At 55.2% G+C, this 17,214-nt stretch overlaps 1 protein-coding gene across 4 annotated transcripts; it reads left to right on the top strand.

Moving 5' to 3' along the window:
- The first annotated feature begins 35 nt into the window (after positions 1 to 35).
- Positions 36 to 17,196, top strand: GOLGA2 (golgin A2). Of its 4 annotated transcripts, none has more exons than XM_036329503.1 (27): positions 36 to 192; positions 1,784 to 1,903; positions 3,566 to 3,646; positions 6,805 to 6,900; positions 7,148 to 7,191; positions 7,312 to 7,372; positions 7,796 to 7,855; positions 8,033 to 8,113; positions 8,853 to 8,891; positions 9,133 to 9,195; positions 9,280 to 9,373; positions 9,472 to 9,578; positions 10,738 to 10,796; positions 11,130 to 11,271; positions 12,443 to 12,532; positions 12,611 to 12,718; positions 13,083 to 13,170; positions 13,543 to 13,880; positions 14,184 to 14,297; positions 14,921 to 15,145; positions 15,234 to 15,309; positions 15,491 to 15,579; positions 15,849 to 16,067; positions 16,158 to 16,260; positions 16,348 to 16,454; positions 16,525 to 16,681; positions 16,772 to 17,196. In XM_036329503.1, the coding sequence occupies exons 1-27, from the start codon at positions 112 to 114 to the stop codon at positions 16,966 to 16,968; spliced, it is 3,039 nt and encodes a 1,012-aa protein (XP_036185396.1). In that variant the 5' UTR covers positions 36 to 111; the 3' UTR covers positions 16,969 to 17,196. The 4 variants fall into 4 exon arrangements, with proteins under 4 accessions (XP_036185396.1, XP_036185397.1, XP_036185398.1 ...); XM_036329504.1 differs by having other exon boundaries at positions 7,312 to 7,363; XM_036329505.1 differs by lacking the exon at positions 7,796 to 7,855.
- The last annotated feature ends 18 nt before the right edge of the window (positions 17,197 to 17,214 follow it).

The following is a 17,214-nucleotide window of genomic DNA, read 5'->3' on the forward strand; positions in this document are numbered from 1 at the left end:
CCCACGCAGCTGCTGCCTATAATCGCTCTGATCCCTCCTTTTCAGCTTCTTTCGCCAAGATGCGCGGTGGCTGCCGGAAGCAATTCCGAGGTGGTTTCCGGGATCGCGGTGATGTGGCCCCCCCGTCTCCCTCCCCTTCCCGAGATGTCGGAAGAAGTCCGACAGAAAAAATTGGCGGAGGCCAGGAAAAAGGTAAAAGGCGCCGAGTCGCGGCTCCCCGACTTAGCCCAAGGTCCCTTGACGGCCGGACCGTCGTCAGGGTCTGTGCTGCCTCTAGAGGCACACGGGGCCAGACCCCGGGCGCCCCTAGGCGTCCCCCCGAAAGTCTTCTCACCAGCCCCGCCCCCCCACCCCCCGCAGCCCAGCTCCCGCCCTCGCTTGTCCGCTCCGGGTGACTTTGGGCTGGTGACCCCCGAGGTTCCCGGCTCCAGGCTCGGCCCTCTCCTCCTGCCGCCCAGAACCGGACCTCCTGGGCTCCCAGGGCTTCCAGGGCTTGCTATCTCCAGGGACCCGGATCCGGGCCCGGCGCTCCCTTCCCCCAGCGCGGAGCGACGACTCGGGCGTCGGTTGGGAGGAGTGGAATGTAGTTGTGTCACAATCCCCCTGGAAACTGTCATTATCGCCCTAAGCCCCGTGTTTGATGTGACGACCCAGTCTCCTAGTGTTTTCATCCCCTTTCCGGTTCTCTGGTCACGGCCCAAATTTCCAGCTTCAAGGGGACTCGGGACTATGGGACTTATTAGGTCAGAGAGGTTTCAGGCTCCCTGACTCCAGACTGTACGTCATCCGTAGACATTGATAGCGTGAAAAGCCTGCATTGCACTGGTGAGCTCGAAACGTTGACCATATCTCTGGGTGTCGATGGGGAGAATGTGTTTTGTTTAGTTTGGTTTTCTCCCAGGTCTCTAACTCTCCAGAGAGACTTTGAAATTTTTATTCTGAATTCTCGTAACTCATGTTCTAATTCCCTATTATTCTGGAATCAGATTGGCCCGCAGTCAGTGCTCTTTGGAGTGAGATCTGCTTATCCTCTGCGGAGCACTGCACTTCACAGCTGGGAATCTTTCCCAAGCCTCATCTCAACATGGAGTGCTCTGAGTGCCGCAGGAGAAATAGCACCAGTTTTGCTGGATTCTCTTGAGAGAGGAAAAGCCTTTTATCTTAATACTAGAGGCCCAGTGCATGAATTCGTGCACGCATGGGGTCCCTCAGTCTGGCCGGCAATCAGGGCCAATCGGGGTTATGGGAGGTTGGCTGTGGAAGCCCACTGACTACCAGGGGGCAGCTCTTGCATGAAGTGTCTTCCCCCTGGTGGTCAGTGTGCGTCACAGTGACTGGTCAACTGGTTTGTTCGGTTGCTTTGGCTTTAATATATATAGAATACTTAGGGATGACATTTACGTAGATTTGTAAGATTATAATAGACGTCTCTGAAATGGTGCTTGGGTTGTCTTATTTCTGTTACCATCCCAGATTCTCTAGGGGTGCGCCTTCACTGCCTTCTGCCATTAAGCTACACTGATGCAAAAGTTTGAGAAGCAGTGGTGTACATCTCCAACAGATGCATGAAGAAGGGTCCTTATGTCTGATCACTTAAACGTTAACCCCTTCTACCTCTGGTTTTGTCCCCTGGCAGCTACTGATTTATGGCGTAACCCCCAGAACTCAGAGTCAGAAGACTTAGTTTAAATGCTATTACTGCCTTTTTTTTTTTTTTAAACTGTGAGATGTAAATCCAGGGGTTTGTAGCTGTCATGAGTCTCACCGCCTTTCCTTTTTGCAGTTGAGAGAATTCCAGCAGCAGCGAGGCATTGGTGCTCCGTCAGGAGCTAAGAAGAAAAAGAAGGTTAAAAATGGCAGTAGCCCCGAGACAACCACTGCTGATGGTCATTCGCCTGAGGATGTGAGTCTTGGCTTCCGGGGGTAGGGTGTGCAGGGAGCAGTAGAGGGCGGAGGTTAAAGATTGTGGAAGGAGTATCTAGTACTGGTTAAGAATTCTGAGTTTGAATTCTTTTTATTTTTAAATTAATTTTTATTGTTGAGGGTATTACAGATGTCCCCCATTGTCCCCCCTTTTTAAAAATTTTTACCCGAGGACATGCTTAGAGCGAGGAAGGGAGAGAGAGAGAGAAACACCTGTTGGTTGCCTTCTGTATGTGCCCCAATCAGGGATCGAACCTGCAACCCAGGTATATGTCCTGACCAGGAATGGAACTTGCAAGCTTCCATTGCACAGGATGATGCTCAACCAACTGAGCCACTATGGCCGGGCTTGAATTCTTAATTCTCCCCCTCCCTCTGCTAGGAATATGGTTTGGGGCAAATTGTTTAAGCTATTTGGGCCTGTGTTTCCACATCAGTAAAATCAGGGTAATATTGTCTTACATTTATGAAGCTTAAATGACATTGTTGTTTTTATATTAATCCCTTAATATAGGGCCTGGCGTGGGGTAAAGATCCAGTAAAGGGTAGTTGCTACTGGTCCTGCTTATCTGGTGGTTTTTCTCATCCCCAGTCTCCAGGAGAAGCCAGGCTGTGAGAACAGCCAGCAAAAGAGCCCCAGGGTACAGTGAGGAGCCCCAGGGTACAGTGAGGAGAGCCCCAGGGTACGGTGAGGAGCCCCAGGGTACAGTAAGGAGCCCCAGGGTACGGTGAGGAGAGCCCCAGGGTACAGTGAGGAGCCCCAGGGTACGGTGAGGAGCCCCAGGGTACAGTGAGGAGAGCCCCAGGGTACGGTGAGGAGAGCCCCAGGGTACGGTGAGGAGAGCCCCAGGGTACGGTGAGGAGCCCCAGGGTACAGTGAGGAGCCCCAGGGTACGGTGAGGAGCCCCAGGGTACGGTGAGGAGAGCCCCAGGGTACAGTGAGGAGCCCCAGGGTACAGTGAGGAGCCCCAGGGTATGGTGAGGAGAGCCCCAGGGTACAGTGAGGAGCCCCAGGGTACGGTGAGGAGCCCCAGGGTACAGTGAGGAGCCCCAGGGTACGGTAAGGAGCCCCAGGGTACAGTGAGGAGCCCCAGGGTACAGTGAGGAGCCCCAGGCGCTGGATTTGGAGCCTTGAGCCTGTCTCTGGGCGGCCTCAGGAAAATCACTTCCTCCACCTGGCCTCAGTTTCCTCATTTGTGAGATGATATTATTGGATCAGATTAGTGTCTTTCAAACTTATTTTTAGCTGTAATCCCTTTTGTTCAAGCAACCCTTTACTTGGAAGCCTGTTTTTTAAAGTGGAGGTGGGGTGTGGAGCCCTGCCAGATTCGTCCCTGGCATCCTGGGCCTGAGGAGAGGGTGTGATGGGCGTATTCAGAGCTGCACTGGTCAGGTGACTCCACGCTGTGTGACTGCCTCGCTCAGGGGGCTGTTGTTCATGTGCGTTGATTTCTGCCTGTGGCAAGGCAGCAAGTGTCTGTTTGGAAAGATGGCGCCGGCCATGGTATTGATCCCCTTCTCTTTCTGTAGCATTTAATTTCCCCGAACCCATCTCTTCTTCCTTCCCTGACTCTCTTGCCTCTCTCTAAGCCACTTTTCTCTTTGTCCCCCGCCCTTGTTTTTGCCTTTTCGCTTCCTGTAGATTCAGGATATTCTGAAGGTGTTGGTGTGCGACCTTAACCATTCCAATGGGGTAGCGCTCTCCCCATTGGACGATTGGAAGGTGAGGCAGTGCTGAGCCCCCTCTCTGGCTTGTTCCCTCCCAGCTGTGCATGTCCCCGAGGCTTCTCTGGTTTGGGGGGTTCTTTACTCTCTGGCTTATTTTTCTGTTGCTGTCATTAACCCTCGGCCTGTCCGTGTCTGCTTTTCCACCTTCTGGGTTGACTGGGTTTGTTTTCTTCCCCCACCTCTTCTATCACCTTGGAGCAGGTGAGATGCACCTTGAAGGTTAAAGGTAATTTGGGAATAGCTTCCAGAACAGGTGTGTAGGTTTTGAGTTTTTTGACCTTCCAAGTTTTTGAATGGCCAGTGGTGCTCTCAGACTAAGAGGTTAAATAAAACCAAACCTTCAGGTCTTGCCCTGTGGGCCTCTGTTCCCAAAAGAGCAATAGACGGCAGAGCAGTTTGTAATTTTTCAAGTTGATTAATTTTGGTTTGAGAGTCAGCTATCTAGGGTTAAGAGAAAGGGAGTAAAAATCAAATATGGACACAACCATATTCAGTGGGCTCCGAGGAAGAGAGGGGAGGAACCAGGTAGAATGCCCGCTGAGGGAGGCAGGCTGTGCTGAAAGGGGCAGGCGAGAATGTGGCAACATTCCACATGCTCAGCTGAGAAGTTGGTTTTAAATGGACTTGAGGCTGGAGGGGGTGGCATTTGGGTCTGGTTTGAAGATCCCAAGGTGGGTCACATCCATCCATATGGAGAAGGGAAAATGGAAGTTCCCGGCCAAGGGTGTGGTACAGGTAACGGCCAGGATTAGGAGCGCACAGAGCACGTTCCAGAAAGGCGGGGAGCCTGGCGTGTACCGGGCCAGGAGATGACGTCCTCCGGGTGTGATGCTGGCACTTCCTCCTTAATTGACTTCCTTGGGGGACTCTGCCAGGCCAGAGGAGTAGGGCTGAAATGGGGCCAGATCCTGTTGGAGGGAGCTTGGGGTGGAGGGCTGGGACTCGCCCTGCTGGCTGGTGGTAGAGTATTTCAGTCATCAGGACTACTCACGCCCAGTTGGTCAGGTCTCTCCAGGTGCTGTGACTCACCTTGTCAGCCGAGTGGCATGGGGAGGGCACACAGGCCTAAAGGAATCCTGAAGCTGGGATTCACATGACCTGTGCCCACATCCTTCTGTCCTTCTGGAAATGAGGATTCAGGTTCCCATAGTCCCTTCTTGCTTTTTGTTGGTGTGTGTTTTTTAAATATTTTTATTGATTTCAGAAAGGAAGGGAGAGAAAGATAGATAGAAACATCGATGATGAAAGAGAATCATTGATCGGCTGCCTCCTGCACGCCCCCTAATAGGTATCAAGCCCGAAACCCGGGCATGTGCCCTTGACCGGAATCTCTTCAGTCCACAGGCCAACGCTCTATCCACTGAGCCAAACCAGCTGGGGCTTCTTGTTTTTAAATCCTCTCTTTATCAATTACTGTTTCCCACTTAAGTTTTCTACTGCAGTAATGCAGGCCTGTGATTGCAGTATCCGGGCAGAAATACAGCATTTCCAGAAATGGGGAATAATGGAGAATTAAAAAAAAATGTTTTTAATGGAATGGGACGTTTGAGGGGAGTAGATAATGTTTTGTTTTCTTTTTTAAAAATTGATTTTTAGACAGAAGAAGGGAGGGGCGAGAGAAAAACATCTGTGTGAGAGCCAAATACCCATCGGCTGCCTCCTGCATGCCCCGCACTGGAGATCGAGCCCAAAACCCGGGCATGTGCCCTGACCTGGAATCGAACCCACAACCCTTCAGTGCATGGGACGATGCCCAACCAACTGAGCATATTCTTTATAAGCATGGACTTATAACTCCATACTTAGCTATAAGACTTAAAATTGTGAAATAACTTGGTTGCTCACAAATAGTCAAGTTGTATATATTTAAGTCTTTAGAAAAGTACTTTTTCTCCTCTGAGCTTTTTTGTGTCTAATGCTAGGGATGAGTGGGAATCCAAGATGCCAGGAGGGACCTAGACCTTGCTGGGGCCCATGGCTGGGAGGGTGCCCACCTCCCCCAAAGTCTTCTGTCCGGTCAGCTCAGAACCCCTGTTCTTACATATTAGAGTCAGTTGTACATGTTGGCAAGGCAACACCATGTTCCAGGGCCAAAGGTCACAGAGTGGACAGTAATGCAAATAACTTGACTCCACCACAGCTCCTCCAGGTTCTGCAGCACTTGCTCTAAGGAGGGTGGCAGATTGGGACTTTCAGAGGCCAGAGCTGAGGTGTCCAGAGAGCAGGCACAACTCCTCCCCCCCCTCCCCCAGAGGTGCAGCCTCTTCCTCTGGGACCCAGCTTGGCTGGACAGCTCATGGCTCCTTAGCACTGTCCTTCCTCAAGCTTCAGCTTGTCACCCATCTTCCTGTCTCTTTGCCCATCTGGCCTCTTAGCTCTCTAGAGCCAGAGTCTTGGACCAAGTGTCGGGCCTGAGCCCGGAGAGAGGCGGGTGGGGCTCTGGCCAGGCAGGTGGGGCCAGCTGGGGAGAGAGAGCGGCTTCTCCATGGCTCCTGGTCAGTCCAGGGTTGCTGTTCAGGAAGCCCGCCCGCGGGTGGATATCTTTCCTCTGCTTTCTCAGGTGGCTTCTTGGTTGGGTCGTTGTGTTGGAGCTAGGAGGTTGGGGTGGGTTTACTTTCTACCCCCAGGAACAGGGAGAGAGAGGCCTCTAGCTGGAAAGCTTCATTCCCAGCAAAGACCTGAGTCGGCAAACACAGCCAGTGGCTGGTGGGAGGAGGGGAGGGCGGGGAGGAGAGTGAGAGGAAAGCGGTGTTGACCAGCTGTTGATCCGCTGCTCCATCACTGTGCCCTCTGCCCAGCAAGGACCCAGGGTGGGGGTCACTGAGGCACAGGCAGGCTTCCCTCCTCCCTGATGGGCACGCCTTCCTTCCACCTGCTGTGGCTGCCACAGGTCGGAGCCTGGCACTGTCTTGCTGCACTCCGGGGAACAAGGCCTCTGTGTTCTTGAACGTCTTGCAGTCCTGCTTTGAGCTCTGGCCGGCCAGAAGGCTGCAGAGTGGCCCGAGCCCTGGCCGCACCCCAGAGTGGCTCCCAGCATGTGTGACTGTCACTCCACTGCAGCTACACCTGTCCTACCTGCTCCGCACCCTGCATCCATGGCAGCGAGAAGCCTTTCCCGCATGCCCCCTAACCCCCCGCTCTTTCCTGTGATAGGCGCCCAGAGACCACCCGGCCCCCGCGGCCCTGCCTCCTGATGACACCGTGTCGCCTGGCGGTGTCCTTTCCCCCAGGGCTGCTTCATCTGCTCAGGTTTGTGCCTCTCCCCCTGCCCGCTGCCCCTCTGCCTTCACCCCTTTCCTTCCCAGACTGGCCCTCGTGGATTCCCTCCTTTCTTCAGGCGGCTTCGTTCCAGGAGCCAAGCGCCCTTCCTGAGGACCAGGGTGGGGGAGGCCAAGGCCAGGTTTTCCCTCAGTTTGGGGAGCTGGAAGGTTGTCAGAATGAGCTGGCTCACCTCACCCCTGGCTTGTTCTCACCTCATGCGTTTCTTCCCGAACAGAATTATGATCCTGAAAATGTTCCTTTTGTCCTGTCTGAAAGCACGTGAGTGTCTCCTGTGGGGGCAGCAGTTGCTAGGCGGAGGGAGTCGGGGCAGGCCACTGCCCATGACCCCTTCTTTCCCATCGAGCCTCCTGCACCCCTGACTCCTGTGTTCACCCCCAGATTCTCTTCTACCGAGAGCCTGCGTCAGCTTTCCCAGCAGCTCAACGGTCTCGTATGTGAGGTACCCCAGAACCGGGAGCCCAGAGGGAGCTGGATGGGGAGGAGAAACTGTGATAGAAATTGAGGCAGAGGTTCCCAGGAGGGAGGGGAGATGCTGGGAGCAGGCACTCGGCCGGGTGAGGTTGAGCTAGTCGTTCCTTCGCTGGGCCTCTTTGAAGCTCTGCAGATGAAGGAGTTGGACCACGAGATCAGTTCCCTCCTTTTATCCTGCTGCAGGAGGCACAGATGAGAGCTGCTTGGGAGGGGTGGGTTGAGGGGGAGAGAAGAACCAGGAGAGGTTGGCACAAAGGGGTTATGGGAGGAGGGGGCCAGCTTAGGAGGCAGAAAATAAAATTTTGCCAGTTGCTGGGGAGGACAGGAAGTCGGAGGCTTAGGCGTGGAGAGGGACAGAGCATCTCCATGTGAGCTCTTTCATCTCTCCTAGTCTGCATCCTTCGTCAATGGGGAGGGACTAGCATCTTCTGCTAATATAAAGGCTCTGGAGGTGAGTGGCCCTGGACTGTGGCCCAGTGACCCTGCAGGCCAGCCTCCGGACCCCAGCGGAGGGGGCTGGGTGCCCTGCTGCCAGCTGAGACTGCCCGGACACCCCCAGGCCTAACGATTGCTCTCTCTACCTCTCCCCCCACCCTCCTCCAACTCCTCCTCTCTGCATGCGCCTCAGAGCCGGTACCAAGAACTATCTCTAGCCCTGGATTCCAGCAATCTAACAAACAAACAACTCAGTAGCGAGATAGAGGAATTGGTAAGAGTCCAGTGGGGTCCCCTGATTCCACACTGCCAATCTGGGGCTCTGAAGAAAGGGGCCGGGAGCCCTAGTGCCAAGGGAGAATGGGGTGCGGGGGGGGCCTAGGCCTCAGCTGGAGGGACCCCAGGGTGCGGAGCATGTGGCATGGCTCGCTCTGTGGCTGCCCTCTTTGCCTCCTCTCTGTCCTCCGTACACCCCTGCTTGTCAAGCCTTCTCCACACTTGCCCTGGGGACACTATTTAGGGAAAGAACTAGCTTGACTGTTGTGTCCTGGCCCTGACTCTGCCCCTAATTTGCTCTGTCTTTGACCTTGAACAAGTCACTTCTCTCTGGACTTCAGTGTCCTGAGGGTGTAGAAGTAGAGGGTTTCTAAAGTCCCCTTTAGCTCAAAATACCCAAGATGGAAAGGTGCTTGTCATTCCTATATCTGCTATTGACAGAGCCTGTCCCGTGGGCTGTGCTCTGGAATATTCGGTGAGTGAGTGAGTGAGTGAGTGAGTGCCCGGCCACACCACGAGCTGGCAGGGCGTCTTTCCCTCTCAAAGCCCGTGGCTAGAGCTTTATGTCAGTGTCCTCAGGGATCCAGGGAGCAAAGCACCTAGACCCCAAGTCTCTCTGCTTGGGAGCTTTGACGTCTCCCTTTAAAAGCCATTCCTGGTCCCTGTCATCCCTCCTCGGTCCGGGGAGCATAGTAAAAGGGACAACCTCGGTCACCTTCCTTTGATTCTTTCCACAGAAACGGCAGAACCAGGAAATTGCAGATCAACTAGAAAAAGTAATGTGATTTCTTTGTCTGCTCATTACACGGCTGAGGGGCTCAGAGGAGGAATCAGCCTGGAAAAATAAAGGGCCCACCCCTCCCGCCCCAGACCCTCCCCTTCTTCCCCCACTCCTGCCCCCTGCCAGCCTGGCCTCATTGGTGGGCTTGTCCTGGGCCATCGGTGGCACCTGGGGCATGTTCTTTGCTGTTTCATTCCTCCTCCTCCCAGTCAGAGGTGTTTCCTCTCTCCCCGCAGGAGAAGCAGGAATATAAGCAAAAGCTTGCGAAGGAACAAGGGGCCCTGAGAGAGCAGCTGCAGGTGAGCCAGGCGGAGCGTGTCCCCCATGCTCCCTAGGTGTGTGTGTCCCTCTTTCTCAGCACTGGTTTGGCTTTTCTTCCAAAGGTTCATATCCAGACCATAGGGATCCTAGTGTCCGAGAAGACAGAATTACAGACCGCGCTGGCCCATACTCAACAGGCAGCCAGGCAAAAAACAGGTGGGAATCCTCGCCCTGCCCTGCTTCCTGCTTCAGCCCGGCACACGCGCCCGCCTTGAGGGGCCATCCTTCTTTGGACTCGGTGTCTGTCCTTCCAGGAGAGGCGGAGGATCTCGCTGGTCTCCTGCAGTCTTCCCAGCAGCGCGTCGGAGACCTGGAGCGGACGCTGTGTGCCGTCTCCACGCAGCAGAAGCAGGCGGACAGGGTGAGCCCGGCCGCCCACCCAGCCACTGGGGGTGCAGCTTCTCCGGGGCGGGAGTGAGCCTCCAGTTCCCTTTTTTAAAAAAATGTTCTTTTTTTTCTTTTATTTTAGTCCTCACCCAAGGATATGTTTTCTAATTTATTTTAGAGAGAGAGGAAGGGAGAGGGAGAGAAACATTGATTGGTTGCCTTCTATGTATGTTCCTGACTAAGGGATCAAACCCGCAACCTGGGTATGTGTCCTGACCAGGAATCAAGCCCGCAACCCTCTGTTCACAGGACTGTGTTCCAGCCAACTGAGCCACACTGGCCAGGGCCCAAGGCCCATTGTGTAGCATGGAGGGTGCTGTCCGCAGGCAGCTGGGCCGTTTCCCCACTGCTTTCAAGTGTGTGGGCTGTTAGAAGCAGCCTGTGGATGAGTTGGTTGCTGTGGTTGTTGGGCATGTACTCTCCAGAGCGAGCACTGGATTTGGAGCCCAGAGCCTATGTGCCAGCCCTACCCTTAACTGGCAGTGTGCCGTGGCCAAGTCCTAGGCACAGAACAGTATTTTTAATATGTTATCCTGTGTGTAGAAAGGGGAGAAGTGTGTGTGTGATGTAAGTCATATCTGAAAGGACTCATACAATCCCAGGGGGAGAGGTACAGGGTGGCTGGGAGACATGTCACTTCTGTGCCTTTTGAGTTTGGGGCTGAGTCAGTATCATCCATTAAAAATATGAAAGATTACAATAAAAATGTAACCCCCCCCATAATGTGTCCCCACCCTAGACCTGAGTGTTCAGCCATAATTCTAAGTGATTTTAGGCAAGTGGATTAACCTCTAATGCTCCGTGTTGCTCGCCTGTAAAATGTGAACAGTGATAGTAACTGTTTCTATGGTGATTGTGAGGATTCAGAGTTTAGCGCAGCGCTGGGTAAAGTGCTCAGGAGGGTTCAGCGTGGCGAGGCTGGCAGTAGTACTGGCAGCACTACCCGCTGTCCGGGCCTGTCAGCCAGCTGTGACGCTCTACCTGCCTCTTCCACCCTCACCAAGTTCTCACTAAGCCAGTGAGAACATGGGCTTGGAAGAGCTTTGGAGAAATGGAGTGCGGCTCCATGTGAGAAAGTTGCTGTTACTCTTCGTCTGCCAGCCCACCTGACCTCACCTTTCTATTGTTTGCAGCACAACAAAGAACTCACCAAAAACCGTGATGCCCTAAAGCTGGAGTTATACAAGAACAAGTAGGATGGGGCGCGGGGCGGGGGTGCTGGGGGCGTGCTGGGGGCCTGGGCCCGGTGGTGTGCTGGGAAGCGGGAGGGACACAGGTAGCACCGCGAGGAGGCTGTCCTGGTTGGACACGTGCAGCCTGCTCTAGTCCCTGCTGTGCTGACTCAGTGCTTAACCTCATGCAACTCATGTCCTTCTCTCTGGCCGGTCATTGTGACTTTGGATCCCGGGGACCCTTCCCATGCCACTAGTCTGCGGTTCTGTGCTGAGTGCGGTGGGTGGGTTGATTGCCACAGTGACCCTTGCTGTTCTTTATTCATGCCTTTCTCCACTGCCTCTGGCCACAGCAAAACGAATGAAGACCTGAAGCAGGAAAACTCGGAACTGCAGGAGAAGCTTCGGGTCTTGGTGACGGACAAAGAGGCCTCGCAGCTCAGGGTGGAGGAGCTGCAAAAGAAGCTGGAGATGTCAGAGCTGCTGCTGCAACAAGTGAGGGACTGGGCCTAGGGAGTCCCCGCCCCCTCCAGCTGGGGCCTCTGCGGTCGTTGTGGGTGACCCCAGCCAGGAGCTGGAAAACTTGGATCCTTGTTCTGGTCCTGCCAGAGAATCCTGTAGATTTTGATAACAATCTACAACTCGGGGCCCTGCCCTGAGCTGTGGAATCAGAATCTAAGGTTTAGGGATGTTTCATTTTTGTTTTTAAAAGCATCCTGATTGAAAAACCATTGTTTTATAGACAACATTGATCAGACTGCCCCCTGAGTCTGTTTTCTCCCTCTTGGGGGACCGAACCACCAGGTAGTCAGGGTGCCCGGGTCAGAGAGCGCCTCCTCTTCAGTTTCTCCACACTGAGCAATACTCTGCCTTCATGGAGCTAACTTCCTTCCCCTGGGTCTGTCTGCCCTCCGGAGCAACACGGGAAAAGCCGCAACTCTTTGCCAAGACAGACCTGCAGACACTTTGAAAGGGGGTGTGTGTGAATCCCCGTCTTTCCTCAGATCTTTTCTGAGCCATACACCCTCCTGATTGCTGTCTCCTGGATGTGACCTGGTTGTCAGGGACCCCAGAGTGAAACACCAGTCTCCAAATTTGGTCCGGCCTGGGCAGCAAGCAGACTGCTGTTCCCGAGATAGGCAGTCTGACAAGTGGCCGGCTGGGGATAGGAGACGTCAGAGCCTCAGGGTGCTCTGAGGTTCAGATGGCTGCTCCTACTTTTGACCCAACCACTCCATTTTGAGGGCCAGCACCGGTGTGTAATCTCACTCGCTACAGCTATCTGAAAGGCCCCCAGGAAGGGTACGACGAATGTATGCTGTATTCATATGTTGGACTACTGTGCAGCCATTACACAATTAAATATATCTTGTATGCAGCAAAGTGAAATAAGTTTCAGAACCATATGTAACTGAACCCCAAGACAACACAGCTGTAATAGGCACCCCAGATTGGGAGGACTGAATCTGGCGGGAAGGTTGGAAGGACTTGGAACGCTCACTGAATCGCTGACAATGAGTATTGAGTAAATATAAACCTGTGGACGTGGTACTAATAAAGTGAGGCTAGAGCTCTTTACGGACCCTGAGTTGTTCAGACCCTTTTGGGGAGCATTCTGTGGAACTGCCGGGGCTCCGCAGATCTAACCTCATTTTCCACCATCCAGTTTTCCAGTCAGTCTGAAACGCCTGACAGGAAGGAGCAGTTACAGCAGGCGCTGGAAGAGCGGGCGCAGCTGGAGGCACACGTGGAGCAGGTGAGGCTTTGCAGAGGGAGGGGTGTGAGGAGAACGGCTCCAGGTGACCCCGGCTGACTTCTGCGCCCGCTCTTCCAGCTGAAGGAGTTGCTGAAGCAGCTACAGATGGAGAGAGACCAGTATGCAGAGAATCTGAAGGAAGAGAATGCCATCTGGCAGCAGAAGATGCAGCAGATGTCAGAGCAGGTGAGCTGTGACCTCGGCCCCCACCTTAGGGCACTTGCTCTTTCTGGGCGTCTGTGGAATGGGAATCATATCACGTGTGTGTGCAGGTAGATGCGTAAAGTGTTCTTTTTTTAATTTTTAAAAATTTTATTAATTAGAGAGAGAGAAACATTGGTTTCCACTTATTTAGGCACCATTGGTTGATTCTTATATGTGCCCTGACCGGGTATAGAACCCACAACCTTGGCTCATAGGGATAATGCTCTGCCCAGCTGAGCCACCAGCCAGGGCTGGACGTGTGTGTTTGTAGGTGGGGGCAGAGAGGGAGATGGTCGCGTGGCCATGGCACCATCCCCTCCCCCCATACTCTCCGTGCTTTGGGCAGGTGTGCAAGCTGAGGGAGGAGAAGGAGCAGAGCATGGGTCAGGTGCAGGAGCTGGAGACCAGCTTGGCCGAACTGAGGAATCAGATAGGTAAGCTGAGGCTCGCGACCTGGGAGCAGGACTCACGTCGGGGAGCTGGAGAGGCTGGCTGGAATGCCCCCGAGGAGGGGGGCAGATGGAAGGACATTGTGCAAAGGGGAAGAGGTGTATACCAGGAGCTGCCGAGTCTTGCAATCTCTCTGAGCCTCAGTGTTTCCATCTGAAAAAAGGGGTGGAGTGCCCACTGTCAGCCCAGAGTTGTCTTGAGCATGAAAATGTAGAGAACTCTACTCAAAGTGTCTTGAAAGATTGAACATCATAGGAGTGGGGATTAGTAGCAGGAAGCCAAGATTTGGGGTGAGGAACCCGAATTAGCTGTGGACCAAGAGGCGAGAGGCCCTTATTGTCTGCTTGCCTCCTCAGCTGCCCCCCCACCCCAGGAGCCCCCGGCAGGGCCCTCGGAGGAAGAACAGCGGCTACAAGCCAAAGCGGAACAGCTTCAGCAGGAACTGGAGGTCCTGACAGGGCAGCTGCGGGCCCAGATTCAGGACAATGAAAGTCTGAGTCGCCTGAATCAGGAGCAGGGGCAGCGACTGCTGGAGCTGGAGCAGGAGGCCGAGCGCTGGGGCGAGCAGGCGGAGATGCGCAAGCAGATCCTGGAGGACATGCAGAGCGACCGCACCACCATCAGCCGTGCGCTCTCCCAGAACCGCGAGCTCAAGGAGCAGCTGGCTGAGCTGCAGGACAGCTTCGTCAGGCTGGTGCGCAGCCCTGCTTGCCCAGCCTGCCCCTCCCTTGCCGAGTCCTTTCCTGCCGGGCAAGACACTCAACCCCTCTGGGCCTTTGTTGTCCCACCTTTAAAATGGGGTGGTATGGTCCTTACGTGAAATGGAGCCTATGAAGGCATCCTGTGACCCAGGGAGCCCATGTGGATGAATGTGGGGAAGCGGGGAGTTGGGGGATTCCCTCCCTGCTTCTACCCTCTTCTGAGCTGGGTGGGTTGACATCAAATTCTGGTGTCTCCAGCTGCATTGGGTGGCCACAGATTGCTTCTCTCTGTCCAGACCAACGAGAATATGGAGATCACCAGCACGCTTCAGACGGAGCAGTATGTCAAGAAGGAGCTGGCCAAGAAGCTGGGCCAGCTGCAGGAGAAGCTGGGGGAGCTGAAGGAGACGGTAACACTGCCCCAGCTGAGAAGGGCTCAGAGTCGGGCACTGGCCTCTGGGGCGGGAGGCATTGGGCAAGGATGAGCTGTTCTTCAGAGCCTGTGACTGCATTGCCCCCTGCCCCCTGCCCTCTGACCTGTACAGGTGCGTAGCCCTGTGCTGTAGGTCATCATCTCCAGTGGAGGCATGGAGCTCGCTTAGAGGGGAAGAGACGTGGTATATGGTGGGCGGCTCTTTGCAGTCAGCCCTGGCTTCTAACCTCAGCCCACTAGTCCCTATTCACGTCCCATCTCTAAGCTCAGCTTCCTTAACTTTAAAGGGAGACTAGCACTTTCCTCATGGAGGTCTGAGGATTAAACGAGAATCGTGCATGTAAAGTATCAGGCCTTTAGTGTGCAGCTTAGCAGATACTGGTTGGCGCTCTGTGCTTTTCCACGAGCCTGTGGCCTAAAGTGAAAATAGAAAGCAGGTTGTTATGAGGTAGGAGCCTGGGTGAAGGTGGCATGGGACTCTGGACAAGGGAGGCAGTCACTTAGGCCCTGGAGGGAGGGAGCCAGAGGCCTGGGCAGGAGGTCTGTGCCGATCTCAGAAGCAAGCCACCACTTGCCCTCACACCCAGGATCTTCCCGCAGGTGGAGCTGAAGAGCCAAGAGGCCCAGGGTCTGCAGCAGCAGCGGGACCAGTACCTGAGCTACCTGCAGCAGTACGTGGCCGCCTACCAGCAGCTGGCCACGGACAAGGAGGCCCTGCAGAAGCAGGTCCTGGTGCGCTCCCAGCTCATGGAGCAGCAGCAGCAAGAAGAAGTTCAGGGCCAGGAGGAGGCCAAGAAGGCCCGCCAAGAGCTGCAGGAGACCCAGGTGAGGGAGTTGGAGTGCTGGGCCCCTCAGCCCTAGTGGGAAGGCCTGCAACTTGTGTCCCTTCTCACGCTCTTTCCTGGCCCCTTAGGGGCTCCTGGAAGCTGTCAGCCAACAGAACCAGCAGCTACAGGCCCAGCTGAGCCTCATGGCTCTGCCTGGGGAAGGTAACTGGAACCGCCCAGAGGGAGAAGCCAGAGCCCGAGGGGGAGGGGACTTTTAGCAGCAAAGAGCTGAGTTAGAAGAGACCTTTAGGACAGCGGGGCAGAGCTGGGTCCCAAGCTATCTTCTTGGGCTGCTCCACCTCCCTGTGGGGTTGTCTGAGGCCCCTTTGGCTGCCCCCAACAGGCGATGGACTGGATGGAGAGGAGATGGAGGAGGAGGCTCCGTGGCCAAAGCTGAGCATCCCGGAGGACCTAGGTAGCCGAGAGGCCATGGTGAGCTGACCTCCCTGCCCTTTCCTGTCCCACCTTCCTGCTTCCCTCTGAGGTCCCTCCCGGACACCCTCGTCACCTCTTGGTTTCTACCCTCTAACTTCTCTTGATTCCCAACCTCCCCTGGGAGCCAGTGGTCAGACACCACCCCATCCCTGAACCACAGATGTGTCCATAGAGGCCCTGTGATGGGACGGTCCTCTCTGCCTCTGTGCCTCCCGCTTGTCCTGAGCATTCCCCCGCAAAAGCACACACGCACCTCTTGCCCGCAGGTGGAATTTTTTAACACGGCCTTAGCTAGTGCTGAAGAAGAACGGGCACAGCTGCGCAGGGAGCTGAAGAAGCAAAAGCTACACTGCCGGCACCTGGCGCAGCTGGCAGCCCCATCCCAGCGCAAGCTAGAGGCGGAGACCCCAGCCCCGAGCCCCGAGGGGGGCAGCGTGCCTGCGGACACCCACCAGGCCCTCCAGGTGGCCATGGACCAGCTGCAGGTGAGTGAGTGTCCCCTGGCCAGGGCCAGGGAGGGTGGGGATGGGCAGGGCAGGCGGCTGCTGAGCCCTGACCCTGCTTTGTGGCTGCAGAGCCGCTTTACAGAGGTGATGCAAGAGAACGTGGATCTGAAGGAGCGGGTTGAGGAGCTGGAGCATCGCTGCATTCAACTGTCTGGAGAAACAGATACTATTGGTGAGCGGGAAGGCCAGGGCCCGGGGCAGGGAGCGCTGTATGGCGGGCGGGGATCCCCAGCAGCTGAGCCCTCCCCGCTCTTCGCAGGAGACTACATCACCCTGTATCAGAACCAGAGGGCAGTGCTGAAGGAGCGCCACCGGGAGAAGGAGGAGTACATAAGCCGGCTGGCTAAGGACAAGGAGGAAATGAAGGTAGGGCCCCTGATCACCTCTGTGGGCGGGGCCAGGGCCGGGTGTGGCTGCTGAGTGCCTCTCTCTCCAGGTGAAGCTACTGGAGCTGCAGGAGCTGGTGGTGCGCCTGGTTGGTGAGCGTAATGAATGGTATGGCAGGTTCCTGGGGGCTGCCCAGAACCCTGCTGGGGAGCCCACGACAGCGCCCCCAGCCCCCCAGGCAACTGGAGTTGCTCATAGCCAAGGTGGTGAGTAGAGCTCTCGGAGAGGGTGAGTGGGGGGGGGGGGGGGGGCAGGTGGAGCTCTCACAACACTCAGAACCCTGCCCTTCTCAAAAGATCTCCACGAGGTGAGCCTCGCGGACGGTGTGGAGCCGGGCCCCGCTGCACTTGAGAACTCCACCGCACAGCAGATCATGCAGCTGCTGTGTGAGCTGCAGAGCCCCCAGGAGTACCCAGGCTTGAGCAGGGACCCCTGCATCCCCTTCTTCTACCGGGCCGATAGCGATGCTGGCGTGAAGATCATGGTGATCTGATAACTTGACACTACCCCCGGAGAATTATAATAGGGGCGGCAGGGATGGGGTGCAGGGACTAGGTGGGGAGAGCCCACCCAGTCCCTGCACCCCATCCCTGCCGCTCCTATTATTATTATAATGCAAGAATAAACTTATTTATTGATAACATATGACAGAGGAAGGAGGTGGGGATGGGGTTGATTCGACTCTATTTGTTTTATTTCGGAATAAATGGATTTAGCCATACTGCCTTGTGTGTTTATT

This window comes from Myotis myotis, unplaced genomic scaffold, assembly GCF_014108235.1.
Source record: "Myotis myotis isolate mMyoMyo1 unplaced genomic scaffold, mMyoMyo1.p scaffold_m19_p_12, whole genome shotgun sequence".
Taxonomy (NCBI): Eukaryota; Metazoa; Chordata; class Mammalia; order Chiroptera; family Vespertilionidae; genus Myotis; species Myotis myotis.